Genomic DNA, 15,503 nt, shown 5'->3' on the forward strand with positions numbered 1-15,503 from the left:
TGAAATGATATTTACAAAATTCACCTGATTCAAGGGTTGAGCTTTATACTTTTATTCAACAGATTAGGCTAATATAAACCCCTTAAATGGAAACATGGCCGTAGTATCTGAAGAATCAAGACAACAGGCGACTAGAGGGTAAGAGCCCTTCCTCAACTTGTATTATTCAGGAGTCGTCTCAAGTGCAGGGCAGGTGCTAACACTTGTGGGTTTATAAAGTAACAAAACAAAATGGAGCCTTGCAAGAATGCACACATTTAAAAAATTACACCACTATTAGCTTGGATTGGTTCCATTCTATTTCTTTCCTTTCTAGTTCTTTAATGGTCCTATCCAAATAGGCTGAAGGCACCAAATTCCAAGTCAAGAATTTCTATTTGTTCAAATGTAAAAAAAGAACGAGAGTTTTGGGATGGTCTTCTCATGACACACTCACAGGGTTCTCCATCCTGTCAATGGTTTGCTTCTTGAGGAGGAAAGTGTTCAGCATCTTGTCCCGCAGCCCCACCTTTTCTAGCTGAATAGACACAAAAGCTTCTGGAGCCCTGGCAAGGAAAGAGAGAGATCTCTGAGTCAAAAGCAAGAAGTAAGTGGATATGCAATAAGAAGACAACCTGAGAGCTTTCTGGAAGACAGGAACACCTGGACTGTGTGCTTGGCATTGCAGCAGAAGGTTAAGTGGCTCTGTCTCCATGGTGCTACCTGCTGTAAGTGTGTCTGATGATCACTGCGGAAGCAACATGTCACCTTAGGGAACACCTTGTGCCTGAAGCATTCATCAGTAGTCCCTCTTTGGTCACAAAGTTCAGAGCCAGACTCTTTTGTGCCTTCCTGACCTGAATTCTAGGGGTTACCAGACTGCAATGGACTCCCAAGAGCTCTTTCACTAAGACATATTAGTTTTAAATCTTCCACTCACATGCTGGAAATGTAGGCTTAAGCCATGTAAACCCTGGCCACGTTTCAGATAAATGGCATCTTGAGCAGTGGAGTAGCTTTGTCTGTTATTTTTTTTTAATTCTAAATTTGTCAGAATTAAATTAAAATGTCAATAGGATACCTCAATAAAACCCTCAGAGTATTCATAATTACTATAAAATATAAATATCTTTGTCATGTGAAGAGAGATCAAGATGTAACAGAGTATCCCCCTTATTGGTAGATATTTCTCTTTAGAAATTTAGAAATTTAGCTCCTAAGGCTATTATGTCTGATAATGTACCATCCTATTATCTTAAACAATGCTCATATGTTGCACTTCTCAATTTAAGATAGATACGAAAGATTTGGAGGGGCCTAGAAGTCTTCTTTGTGTTCTACCTTTTTGGAGTTTTTAATATATACGGACAGAGAAGAAAGGGAGGAGGAAGAAGAGAGAAAAGAAAAAACAGGAGGAGAGGAAAAAGAGAATAGGTTGAAATTAGAAACAGTTGACTCTCCTTTGTAGACTGGAATATATTGGATGGAGTTGGGACTTCTCAGTTTTCATACAAGATATGAAAATCAATAGTTCATTTCAGAACTAAACATGTGTTGGTCATTCTAGGAGTTTAGGTCTCCTTCAATCCCATAATGTTATGTAATTAACTGACTTAGAAGAGGAAAATTTCGTTATTTTGAACAATTCAGTAGTACCTTTTGATAGCCTGGAATCTTTCTGAAGAATGTGTAAGAGTGTCTGGGACTTTTGGAGTTGAGGCTGACAGCAAGCTCTCTATGCCATTCACAGTTCTGGAATATCTTCTGGTTGAACCCATCCCACCATGATTTCTCAGATCTGCACTTACTTCCTAAAATATTTTAAAACAAAGTGTATTAAATTTGTTAGATTTGTAAATCCTACAGTACTACTAGCTCCAAAATTATCTCACAGCCATAACTGAGACCCTAAATACCTGTAAATTCCTGGGTAACATGGGGGAGAGAGAGAGGAGAGAAAGAGAAGGGAAGAGAAGGGGAAGACACTACTTAGTACACTTAAGAGTTAGGTACTACCAAATGTGAGTGACCAATATGGCAGCATTGAGGATGAGAAAGACAGAGAGAGTTACATGGGCAGTACAAACAAAAATTTGAACCCCTTTGTAAATACAATACTGAGTTGTCAATGAAAGCAAACATGGGTATAGGGACGGATAGATGGGTGAACAAGCTAAACAATTATGTATGTCTAAATGGAGAGTGTATCCAAGATCATATACAGGGTTGGCAGACAATGGGCCTCTCGAAGAGTATGAAGGGATGGACACTGGGAGGAGGTAACTATGGGGAGGAAGTGGGAGGGGAGCTGCTGCATTGTAAATTTTGGTCAATGACATGAGACAAAGTATATGTGAACTGCTGTATGAAAAGTGAATTTACTCTGTAAATCTTCACCCAAATCCTAATAAAAAAAAAAAAAAAAAAAAAAAGAGTTAGGTACTAAGTGTGACTATTTGCAGAATAGAGTTTTCTAAAGTGCTCTAAGAAAAATTCTCCATTCTAGAGAGTGGCTAATTGGAGTGGCCTCTCAAATACTGTTGATGGACTTCATGACTGCAAGATCTGGAAAATGGTGACGGTAAAGATTCTGGCATAGCCTAAGCAGATGGAAGTGGACTACACATGCCACTGTGACAACATAATGATAAAGGAGAGAGAGGTGGAGGGAGGAGAGGGAGTGGTGGGATGGAAGGAGAGAGAACTGGAGAAGGAGTGAAGAATAAGGAGAAGGGAAGTAGGGATAATGAAGAAAAGTCCTTATCTTCCAATAATCTTATTGATTGTGGAGCTGCAGAGTAATGATGGTGGAAGTCTTTCTCAGGTTTTGTTCCCCTGCTAAACTATCAACTAAAATAAAAAGGTTATAGCTTCAGAGGAAAGATTAATTTTTCTCTAAATAAAGAAATAAGCACTTATCCATATCAGAATTACTGAAGTGGAGGTAAGGAGAGAGCAGATAAAAGAGGGGGGAAAAAAATCCCAGGTAAAAAGTTGAAAGTTTCCAACTTGGTTTCTTGTGAAGACCTTGGAGAAAGGAGCATATACCATTCAGGAGGCCATGAGTGAGGAGTGGGAAGAGAGCACAAGCTCCGTACTCAGATCCCAGTGGAGACACTTAGCTGATGATCTTGGCTCCACCCTTCAGCCTCTCAGAGCCTCTTTCCTCACTTAGAAAATGGGGATGATGTCACATACCTCATGGACTGTTGAGAGGATTCCATGACATTGTGTAATTATATCACTTATCTCACTTTCTGGATCATAAAAGATGCTGAATTAAAATGTTAATTTCCTGACTCCCCAAGCTCCTCACTCACACTCAGGAATCCCAACCCTGCCCATTTTGAATTTGTATCCTCAATTGCATTCTCCCTTCCAATCCCTTCCTACCCATATGTTCGCATATTTTTTATCCTTTATCATATTCTTTAATCCTGCTACCTTCTTAAGAATCCTCCTCAATTCTGACCAAATTTCTTAAGAGCACTAAATGCACAATATTTCTGCTCCTCTGTCGTCCTCCTGTTCCTTAACTCTGGCTTTCTACTCTAACCCCATCGGCAGAACTGCGAGAATAGCAGTGAGCTTTTGCCAGGATCCAATGGCCTCACTCTAATCCTCATCCTTTTGATTCTTCCCTCTGCATTCAGCTCTATCAACATGCATCTCCCTAGTCCTCTTCTCCTCTTCCAAATAATAGACTTATTGAGACACAATTGAAATTCAGATAATAGCACATATTTAAAGTATACAATTTGATAAGTTTAAACATATATATACTGCTGTGAAACCATCAACACAATAAAAATAATGATCATACTCATCTTGTCTTCCTCCTCAAGCAACTACTTCTCTGCTTTCTGTCCCTATACATTAGACCGTATTTCCTAGAATCCTATATAAATGAAATCATGCAGTATGCATTCTTGTTTTTTTTCTTTTTGGTCTGGCTTCTTGCACTCAGCATAATTATTTTGAGATTCATCCATGTTACTGAGTATATCAATAGTTCATTTCTTTCTGACCAGTATTCCATTATATAGATATACCACAATTTGTTTACCCCTTCACCTGTTGATAGACATTACATTTGTTTCCAGTTTTTGGCTATTATGAATAAAGCTGCCATAAAACATTTGTGTATAAGTCTTTGTTTGAATATGTGCTTTCCTGTCCCTTGGTTAAGTACCTAGAAGTAGAATGGATGAATCATGTAACAGGTACATGTTCAATTCTTTAAGAAACTGCCAGACTGTTTTCCAAAGCGATTTATAATTTTGCATTCTCATCAGCAGTGTATGAGAGTTTCAGATCCAGACTATGGCTGCAAGCCTTTGAATCCAGTAAACTAATTCCATGAGGTGTTTGGATATGTCTAGGAAGTCTCTGTAGCTATGTCCCCTATCACTTTATTATATAGATGAATATATATGTAGGAGATCTTGTGGCATACACCCAAATATGCATACTTATGCTACAATTATACCTATATATGCATGTGCATGTACTCATATATAACTTCCTATACACATATAGGAGACATATCTACTTCTGTAATCACAGACATAGTCTTTGGTTGTTATTATTGTTGCAAATTGTATATGTCACAACATTAACTAATTTCCTTTATTCTTACATAACTCTCAGTGTCTTCATTTACCTTGGTCAAGTTATGCTGACTTCCCTCATTTTGGGTATTACATTTCCCATCACCAGAAATAACAGGTCTCTACTATGTAGCAAGTGATTCTGACTCCCTCTCTCTCCCATCTCTGGTAACCATCAAAGGTTGCTTTGATGTGTACATACCTATTCTTGGCTTTTTGTAAAAGTAAGACTATATTGTCCTTTTGTGATTGACTTTTTCACTTAGCATAATGCCCTACAGATTCATCCATGTTATGAGATGTTTTGTGGACTCATCATTATTCTTTCTAGTAGCATATTAATCCATTGTATGTATGTACCACACCTTCTTTATCCATTCATCCACTGATGGGCCCCAGATTGTTTCCATATTTTTGCTGTTGTGAATAATGTTGCAGTGAATATGGGCATGCATATGCTTGTTTGTATCACAGCTTTTATAGCTCTAGGATGTATACCTAGGAATGGGATTGCTGGATCACGAGGTATTTCTATTTCTAGCTTTTGGAGGAAGCACCATCCCATTTTTCATAGTGGTTGTACCATTTTACAATCCCATCAACAGTGTAGAAGAGTTCCAGTCTCCCCACAACCTCACTGGCACTTGTTGATTTCTATTTTTTTTTTTTTATCAGTGCCATTTTTGCAGAGGTCAGGTGGTAGCTCACTGTAGTTTTGATTTGCATGTCCCCCACCAGCTGCTCCCCCCAGGTAGCTGGGCCATCTCTTTAGGAGCTCTGGTAGCATAGTGCCTAAGGCACTTGACTGCTAACCAGAAGGCTGGTGGTTCAAACCCACCAGCCACTCCTCGGAAGGAAGATTGGGCAATCTACTTCTGTAGTGATACTGCCTTGGAAACCCAAGGAGCGGTCACTATGAGTCGGGTCCAACTCAATGGCAAATAACAACAACAACAGCTAATGATCACAAGCATCTCTTTATGTGTTTGTTAGCTGCCTGAATGTTCTCTTGGGTGAAGTGTTTGTTCATGCCCTTTGCTCATTTTTGTTTGGATTGTTTATCTTTTTGTCATTGAGTTGTTAAAGTTTTCTATATATTTTAGAGATTAGATCCTTGTCAGATATCTCCTTGCCAAAGATTATTTCCCAGTCTATAGATTCTCTTTTTGTTCTTTTGGTAATATCTTTTGATAAGCATGAGTATTTAGTTTTTAGGAGGTCCCAGTTGTCTAATTTATCTTCTGCTGTTCATATATTTTTAATTGTGTTTGAAAATCTATTTATGTTGAAAATTAAGACTCTTAGTTTTGTCTCTATGCTCTTTTCCAGGAATCCAAAAAAAAAAAAAAAAAAAAAAAAAACCTCATTGCTGACAAGTCAATTCTGACTCATGGGAGCTCTGATGGCATAGTCCCTAAGGCATTTGACTACTAACTAGAAGGCTGGTGGTTCAAACCCACCAGCCACTCCTCAGAAGGAAGGTTGGGTGATCTACTTCCGTAGTGACACCTCCTCAGAAACCCAAGGAGGGGTTGCTGTGACCTCATTGCTGACAAGTCGATTCTGACTCATAGCAACCCTATAGGACAGAGTTGGACCATCCCATAGGGTTTCCAAAGCTGTGCATTTTTACAGAAGCAGACCGCCCCGTTTTTCTCCTGCAAAGCAGCTGGTGAGTTCAAACTGCCAACTTTTGGTTAGCAGCCGCCACAAGGGCTCCATATATATAATTACCCCTCCCCCACCAACTGGCTCTTGTGTGAAGAAGTAGTCACCAAATGCACTTTAGCTAAGTTAAGCAAGTCACAGACACTTCCTGGGAAATGTGATGACTGAGCTGAATCTTGGAGGAGGAGTAGTATCCTCCAGGCAAAAATATAAAAGGGGAAATAGGGTATGATAGGGTGAGGATAAAATATTTGGGGAAAGCACGAGCAGAAACCTAGAAATATGAAACAGCACAAAATATTGAGAACTTCAAACAGAATGCAGGGGAATGGCAGGACAGAGGACTGGGGCCAAGCATGAAGATCTAGCGTTACTGGCTAAGAAGCTCTTTGACCTCTGGGCTGCAAGGAGCCACTAAAGAGTTTTAATCAAGGAGGCATGGTTTCTCTAGTCACTGTGTATGGAATAAATTTTATTGGGGAAAGATGTAGTGAAGTAAGGCATGGAACTGGAGGGAGGGAGGCTAGTTAGAAGGCCATTACAATCACACAAATGAGTGATAATGAGAGTTTAAACTAAGACAGGGAGAATAGAGAAGAGGGGCCATATTCAATCAATATTTAGAAGGTGATATTGGCCAAAAAATGTTGATTAGTTTAAGGTAAGGAAGGCTGAGGAGAAGAGAATAATGCTCAGGTTTAGAACTGAATGACTACTCAGATGGCGGTGCCTTAAACAAGAATGGAAATACTGGAGAAACAGATGGGAGAAGGATCATTTCCTTTTTGGACATAATAATGTAAAGTGTTTGTGGGACATTTAAAAGATGTCTAGGAGACATTTTGATATGCTAGTTTGGAGTTCAGGGAGAGATTTCAGGAAGAGACAGATTTGGAAGTAGACACTGTTGGAGGCTTTAAACCTCAAGTGTTGATGAGATCCCCCAGGAAGGACACACAAGGTGAGAGAGGGAAAATCCAAAGAAAGTATCCAGGGGAACACCAACATGTAAGATGTGGGGACAGAAGAGAGCTCTAACCCATTCTGGGAAGGAACACTTTAAAAGGTAGAAGAGATCCAGGAGAGAGTGGAGTCAAGGACGCTGAGGATGGAGAGTCTCAAGGTCAAGGGAGTAGTCAAAGCATTAGATGGAAGAAAAAATCAAGTAAAATGATGGAAAAGTGTCCCCTGGATTTATTAATTAGGAAGTTGTTGATTCTAGTGAGAGAAGCTTCAGGGAGGTGGTAAGATGGAAGATAGACTACATAGTAAACTATAATGGAGATGGAGAGTTAAAAGAGACTGACTAAGAGGAAAGTGTTGTAATTAGAGCACTATAGAATTCAGTTAACCTTTCTACAAAGGATGAGAAAGATTTAGCCTGCCTACAACCACGTGGAAGGGGATAATAGAGAAAAAGGCTAAAAATGCAGTAAAGAAGACAATTGGTGAAACAAGGTCCCAGAAGATATGGAAGGAAATCAGTCAAGAATGCTGGTAGGACGGATTGAACTTGAACAGGAAAAGGAACACTTCACACTCTGAATCCAGAAGGAAGGATATTTGTAGGTTTAGAGGGTGAGGGGTAACTGAGAATGGCAACCTCATAGAAATCTTCAACCTTGCCGCTTGACTCATTCCTTGGCTTTGACCTAAGCCTGTAGGTTTCATGCTCCCAGGAATACTGCTCTCCCATCCCTCCTGTTCATCCTCACTGCTGCCACCATGGCTCAAGCCTTCACCTCTTTTGCCCACTAGTCTTCCTAACTTATCTATCTCCCTTTCAATCCACCAAACTCTAATGAGAATCTCAGACCAGGACCTTCCTCAGCTCAAAACCTTTTCATCATTTTCTATCTCTATTAAGCACAAATTCAGCAATCGTTCAACAAACAGTACTTACTAAATACCAGGCAGACATAGAGGCAAAAAATACACAGTGCTTATGCCCATAGGTGGTATAATATGGAAAAAATTATAATTAAGGTGCAAATGATTCCATATGTAGAATATATAGTAACTAATGATCTGAGAAAGTGGGAAAAGTCTCTGGGGAGATGACATTTGAGCTGGGTCTTTCAGGGTACCCACATTATGGTCCCAACTACCTTTCCAAGCTATTACCCTAATATCTTCCCACACTCTTCCTGTTTCAAATCTTTCCAGGCTATTACTCTAATGCCTCCCTTCCACCTCCCAGTGCCCTAGTCCAGTGATTTTCAACATGTGCTACTCGGATGGTTCTGAGAGGGTGACTCATAAACCTCTCAACCTCCATTTCAACCATAACACCCCACTTACATCTGTTTTATAGATTGGTACTCTCCATAAGATTAAATTAATTGAGTAAAGGATTCTGTGTGTCAACTATATGTGGAAACCATAGCTGTTATTAAACTGGGCTCCTCATCTTTTCCTGGTTCCAGTGTTGCTTTCTTACTCCCATGCCAGAGTGTCTTAGGCTCTTCTCCCTACTCAGAATGATCATGGGGTCATCTCTGCCTGTCAAAACCCTCATCCTTCAGGTCTTTTGCAAATACCCTCTGTCTGTGCTGCCCTACCTGGTTTTTGAGCCAGGTGTAGCCTTTCTTCTCTCTGAACTTCTTCTATAGCTTGTTGAATTTCACTAATACCTTATATTTGATTCACTTGTGGGCCTGTCTCCCTTTCACACACTGGCTATAAGCTCCCCAGGAGTATGACTTGTCCCTCAGTCTTACCTGATGACCCTAACATATAGTAGGCACTGGATTAAGATTTGGAGGGGCTGAATTTAAAAAGCCAATATAACTCCATCCCTATTTTCTATAGCAGTGTTTAATTTCCGTGGGATATTAGTATTTGGCAGTGGGAGCGGAGAATTGAGTGTTCTTGCCATACTCATAAGTTTGCGCTCTCTTATTAATGTGAATAAAGGGAGTGTGGTGCAGTGAATTATTTGGTAGTTCTTTGTGTAATTACTTGGTAATTACTGGCAATGGTCCTTGTGACTCTCACCAGGTGACTGGGTGGGACTGTGCAAATATAATGTGCCGGTGGCCCACCAAGGGAATTGGATAGCTTGTTACTAATGAAAATAAGGTACATGGCACTCTTGTGGGGGTGGGACCATGGCAATAAGGTGTCTGGAACCCTAATGTGGGGATTGGTCAGTTTTGTCTTTCTGCTAGGCTTAAAATGAGGCTCCCCCAAAGGCAGAAGGGGGTGAATCTCACTGCCATGAAGAGAGGGAAGCAGAAGTGGAGAGTGTCCTAGAACTTGAGATCCTTGCATTGAGGCAGCAGAGAAATGGCAGAGAGATGGTGGCAGCAGAGGCAGCAGAATCAAGAGACTGGTACAAAGATAGAGGGGCAGGCTTGCCAGCCCACGGAGTGAGAAAGCTGAGTGCCTTTGGGAAGAGTGGGGAGTACCTATTGGCAAAGCTGAAAGAGCTTTATAATACTTGCCTGAGCAGAGCAGAGGCCAGGCCGAGAGGCCAAAGGCCAAAGAGGTGTGCCTTCAGGTATGATTGAAGGAAGCCTGTCCTGATTGAAAACCTATATCTTGAGTGTTCCTGAACCTGAACTGTAAGCTGTTATTTCCTGAATAAACCCTATAACCATTGTCTGTGAGTTCTGTCTGGCCATTGTAACAAACTACCAAACCCAGCAGAGAAGTAGAAAGTGCTGTAGGAGGGACAGTTGGTGTCAGAATTGGTTAAAAAAGGGTTGGAGGGTAGCAGCACATCTGACTTCCACCTTACAGGAATCAGCCTTGGGTTGACACTGTAGATGGTGATTCTCTCTCCCCTTGTGAAGTTAGAAGAAGTAAGAGGATACTGCCCCTATGCCCTTTTTGTAGGGAAGTAGAAAAATGTGATAAAGAGTGAATATGATGAGATGAATGGAATCCATGAGGCCTAACAAATGTTTAAGACCACCTGTAAAGTTAACTTCCCAAAACCATATTTATTTCTACACTTAAGTTACATTCAGTTGATAATCTTTTAGACAATGATTTTGTTTGTTTATTTGTATTACTGACTATTTTCCAAAATATTTCTCTTTACTGAATTCCAGTTCTAAGATCCAACAGTGGGAGAGGCTGATGTAGATGGTAAGGACCTGTCATGATTTATGGCCCTTAATAGTCAGGTAATAGTAAGCTAAAAAGGCAGTCATGTTCGTGCTGCTCACCTACTCTATGAAACGCTCACTTACTTTATTAAAACAGTAATGTTGTTGTTATGTGCCATTGAGTCAGACCTGACTCATAGAAACCCCTCCTTGGGTTTCTGAGGCAGTATCACTACAGAAGTAGATTGCCCCACCTTCCTTCCGAGGAGTGACTGGTAGGTTTGAACCGCCAGCCTTCTGGTTAGCAGTCAAGTGCCTTAGCCACTATGCTACCAGAGCTGTATATTTATAGACATGGAAATATATAAAAATATACTCTGAAATGAAGATTTTTAGAAAACTACCAGATTTTAAAATAGTGTATAACAGTGGGTGAGGTTGAGAGAAAACAGGCATTCCATACAATGGTGGTGTGAATGCAAGACGGTATAAACCCTATGGAAGTGAATTTGGTAATATCTAACAAAACTACGCATGCATATACTTTTGACACAGTAATCCCCCTTTTAGGAATTGATCCTAAAAATATGATTTTGGAATCACTGGGCCTGGAAGCCCAGGACCATAGTCTCAGGAGACTTCAAGGTTAATTGGCATAATATAGTCCACAAAGACAATTTCTACTCTCTACTTTGGTGAGCAGCAACTGGGGTCTTAAAAGCTTGTAAGTGCCACTTAAGATGCAACAATTAGTCTCTCACCACCCAGATCAAAGAAGAGTGAAGAAAATCAGAGACACAAGGAAACAATTAATCTAAAGGACTAGTTAACCACATAAACTCCAGCTTCCATGACCCTGAGACTAGATAGTGCCCAGCTTAGTGCCTGAGGCATTTGACTGCTAACCAGAAGGCTGGTGGTTCAAATCCACTAGCCACTCCTTGGAAGGAAAGTTGGGCAATCTACTTCCATAGTGATATTGCCTCTGAAACCCAAGGAGAGGTTGTTATGAGTCAGATCTGACTTGACGGCAGTGAGTTTGGTTTGGTTTGTACCGATGCTGACCATTCTGAAATGGATCACAACTGGATATCCTGGTTAGAGTGGGAGAAAAATGTGGAACAAAAATCAAAATTGTAAAAAAAAAAAAAAAAAGATGAGGCTTACTGGTTTGTTAGAGACTGGTGGAACCCCTGAGACTCTGGTCCCTAGACACCTTTCAAGCCGGGAATTGAACTTGCCCCCATGGCTCAACTTTCAGCCAAACAAGAACTCACTGCTATCAAGTCAATTCAGACTCATAGTGACCCTTTAGGACAGAGTAGAAGTGGCCCATAAAGTTTCCAAGGCTGTAAATCCTTATGGAAGCTGACTGCCTCATCTTTCTCCTGTGGAACATGTAGTGGTTGGTGAGGTAGAACCACCAACTTTTGATTAGCACCAAATGCTTTAATCACTACACCATCAGAGCTCTCTAGCCAAATGATAGACAGGCCTATAAGGTGAATGATAATACCAGGGATGTGTACATTCATTAGAACAATCAACCATATGAGATGAAAAGGGCAGCATTTGCCCAGGGATAAAGCTATGAAGGCAGGAAGGGATAGGAAAGAAGGACCACAGGAAATGGTAAACACAGGGAAAAGTGCTGTTACATTGTGGGGATTGCAATGAATGTCACAAAACAAAGTGTGTATGAATTGTTGAATGGAAAACCAATTTGCTCTATAAACTTTCATCCAAATCACAATTTAAAAAAATATGAAAACACATACACACTACATTGCTCATTGTAGCATGATTTGTAAGTGCAAAATATTGGAAAATACCAAATGCCCAAACATTGCAGAGGGGCTGAATAAACTATGAAAAAAAGGATGGGAAGATCTCTATTTCTGATCTGGAGTGATTTCTGGGATACATTGTTAAGTTAAAAAACAAAGTACAAAAGAGTAGACAAAATCCAAAACCCTTTCATGAGGAAAAGAGTCAACAAACTGGGACTAGTAAGTATATCCTCCGCTTGGTAAAGGGCATCTATGAGAAATCTACAGCCAACATGGCACTTAATGGTAAAAGAATGGAAACTTTCCCCCCTAAGGCCAAGACCAAGACAGGAACAAGACAACAATGCCCACTCTCATTATTTCTATTCGACACATACTAGAGGCATACGCTAGGGCAGCTGGATAAGTAAAAAGAAACAAAATACATCCAGATTGGGAAAAAAGAAGTAAAATTATCTCTCACACATGACATAATCTTGTATATAGAAAATCCTAACAAATACGCACACACACACACAGCTATTAGAGTCAATAAATAAATTTTTCACGGTAGCAGGATTCAAGATCAATTTATAAAAGTCATTTGTTAGTTCCATATTTGAGCAATAAGCATCCTGAAAATGAAATTTAGAAAGCAATTCCATTTACAATAGCATCAAAAATAATTAAATATTTAAGAATAAATTTAACAAAAGAAGTGCAAAATTTGTACACTGAAAACTACAAAGCATTGTTAAAGGAAGTTAATGACTACAGGATTTCTTTTGGGGTTTAAGGAAATGTTCCGGAATAGATTGTGGTGACGCTTGCACAACCTTGTGACTATACTAAAACCTACGAAATGTGCACTTAAAAGAGTGAATTTAATGATATGTGAATTATATCTCAATAACAAAAAAAAAGAAAGAAAGAAAAAAAGGGGAAAGAAAACTATGTAGCATTGTACCTTTGTAGAAAAAAAAGAGTACATAAAGCATAAAAAGGAAAACATAAATGTATCTGCTTACTTTTGCAAAAAGAAATACACTATAGATAAACCAGAAGACAATGAAATCATTTATCTACAAGGTGGGGGCTGGAAAAGCAGGATGTTTTCTGCTAGTCTATATACAAGTCGATATACAAGTACATACAAAGGAAAAATAATTAGAGAATTGTTAAAAAATGAAAGTATGGATTTGGTCATGCTTTGATTCACATTGGGAGGGAAGGGAGGGAGAGAAAGAGGGAAGAAACAAAATTAAAAGGAAGATAAGGAGGGAGACAGCCTGACATAAGCTGGTGTAATGGCAGCACGTCTCAGGCTTCTCTAGCATACAGGCTGACCTTGACTTCAGCTGGACAGCCCCCACAAGGGACGTGATAGAAGGATGCCTGCTGGATAGCCACCATCAAAGCATTTTTCTGAGCAGCTTGGCATGCAAGTGTCACTTGCATATTTTCCACTCCTGAATGGAGCAAGAGCTAAAGGAAGAAAAATGTAACTCGTATTAGGAACTTCTCCATAATGAAAACCAAAAACCAAAGCCACTGCCATTGAGTCAATTCCAACACAGAGTGACCCTATAGGACAGAGTAGAACTGCTTCATATGTTATCCAAGCCTGTAAAGGTTTATGGAAGCAAACTGCCTCATCTTTCTCCCATGGAGCAGCTGGTGAAATCAAACTACTGACCTTTTGGTTAGCAGCCAAATGACTTAACCACTGTACCACCAGAGCTCCTTCTTTCCAAAAAGAAAGAGGTGAAATTCAGGTTTAAGATAGCCACCAATTCAACATATGAATATATGAACCAAACTGCGGATGAGCGCGAACTTGGGCTGCTCAGACACAAACCTGGTCTGGTCTTTTCCTAAACGATACTTCACCTCCTGGGAAAGCCTCCAGGTGTGATTTGCTCTCTATCTGGACACTATCTGGTTTCTCTACTAGCCAGAGAAGGATGAGTAAGCTCTGAAGAACCAGCAAACGTGCTCAGTGGTAGGCTTTGTGTGAAACTGTCAGCATTAGATTATGTTTAAATAATACGCACACAAATACAAACCCACATGTACAACATAAAGGCAAAGATACCCATCTTAGTGGCAGGGGAAAAATAGCATCCAGATTAAAAAGATCAGATAAAAGATCCAATAACAAGTGTGTACGTTTTAAAAGTGAAATGCTAAGATGGGTTGCTGCATGCATCTCTTTTTACCGTCTAACAGAAATTCTACAAAGTGATGTTGCAGCTTCCATGGCTTAAACCAGGCCAATGTTTGAACCATATGGTGAACAAATACATCAAATAAGGCAAGACTATCATCATTATTTATTAAGTCACAAGCTTTTCTTATATACAAGAGCTAAAGTTACATGATTCAATATCATGATTTTTTAAGGAGTACATTTATCATTTACTTAATTCAGTTTCTTAAAAAAAAAAAAGCTAAAATTGTTCACCTTAAGGATGGCTTCCTTTGTATAAAAACTAAATTTGCCAACTTGATTATCATCCACCTCAGAGACAGCTAAGACAAGAGTAGTAGGAGAATATCTGCAAGAAGAAACATGAAGTTGTTTTAATATGGCATGCTGGTAATCAAGAGATAACCTTCTGATGGGACGGACACATGGCATTTGGTTGGATCTGGAACATCAGTGGTAATAACAGTGCATGTTTTATACAGGACTCAATATTTAAACACAAACTACGAGGATTCTGGGTCTTTTCAATCTTTGTTGTACTTGCTCTCTGCAGTTTGGGTGTGCTGACCACTCCACAGTGTTTGAATTGTTTTCTATTGATCACCATTACACTGTTCTCTGACTTTTTTTTTTTTTTTCCTTACCTTTGAACACTCAGGCTCTTTGCATTCTTTTGTACACCCTTGAAATGTTGGTCCCTTCTTTTCTTATTCTGTCCTGTGGTACAGTACTATCATCTAAATGTTCTTTAAGTGTTTTGATTCTACCTTGGAATATTATCCTTTGTCCAAAATGATTAAACTTTGCCAAGTAACTTAATATTTATGAATCTTGATTTCTTCACCTGTGAACAGGAATATCTCTGATCTCCCAGTGAGATAATATGTATGAATGTGCTTTTTAAACTCTAAAAATGTTTGGTATGTATTGTTGTTATAATGCCACTCCAAAGTGGCAGGTTTAAAGAGTTAATATATAAAAAATAAATACAAACTCAAGGCACTTCTTGAACATGTTAACTTTTCCCCAATATTACAGTTTAAGTTTTGTCCCCTCAAAACGTATGTTGACGTACTAAATCCCAAGTACCTGTGAATATGACCTTGTTTGAAAATAAGGTTTTTGCAGATGAGGTTAAGATGAGGTCATTAGCCACAGTCACAGGGGACATCAAGTTCAATTGGCATAACTTACTACACAAAACATTGTTCCA

At 39.5% G+C, this 15,503-nt stretch overlaps 1 protein-coding gene across 1 annotated transcript in view; it reads right to left on the reverse strand.

Moving 5' to 3' along the window:
* LOC103197011 (coiled-coil domain-containing protein 162-like) overlaps nt 1-3,182 on the reverse strand; it is a 128,365-nt gene extending 125,183 nt beyond the window's left edge. Inside the window, exons 1-2 of the mRNA XM_042780941.1 lie at nt 3,178-3,182; nt 437-545 (exon numbers count right to left, since the gene is read on the reverse strand). Coding sequence (XP_042636875.1) covers nt 437-545; nt 3,178-3,182 — 114 coding nt within the window. The remainder of the gene's footprint in view (nt 1-436; nt 546-3,177) is intronic.
* Nucleotides 3,183-15,503: the final 12,321 nt, after the last annotated feature.

This window comes from Orycteropus afer, unplaced genomic scaffold (genome assembly GCF_000298275.1).
Source record: "Orycteropus afer afer isolate SDZICR_OR568_19922 unplaced genomic scaffold, OryAfe1.0 scaffold00072, whole genome shotgun sequence".
NCBI lineage: Eukaryota > Metazoa > Chordata > Mammalia > Tubulidentata > Orycteropodidae > Orycteropus > Orycteropus afer.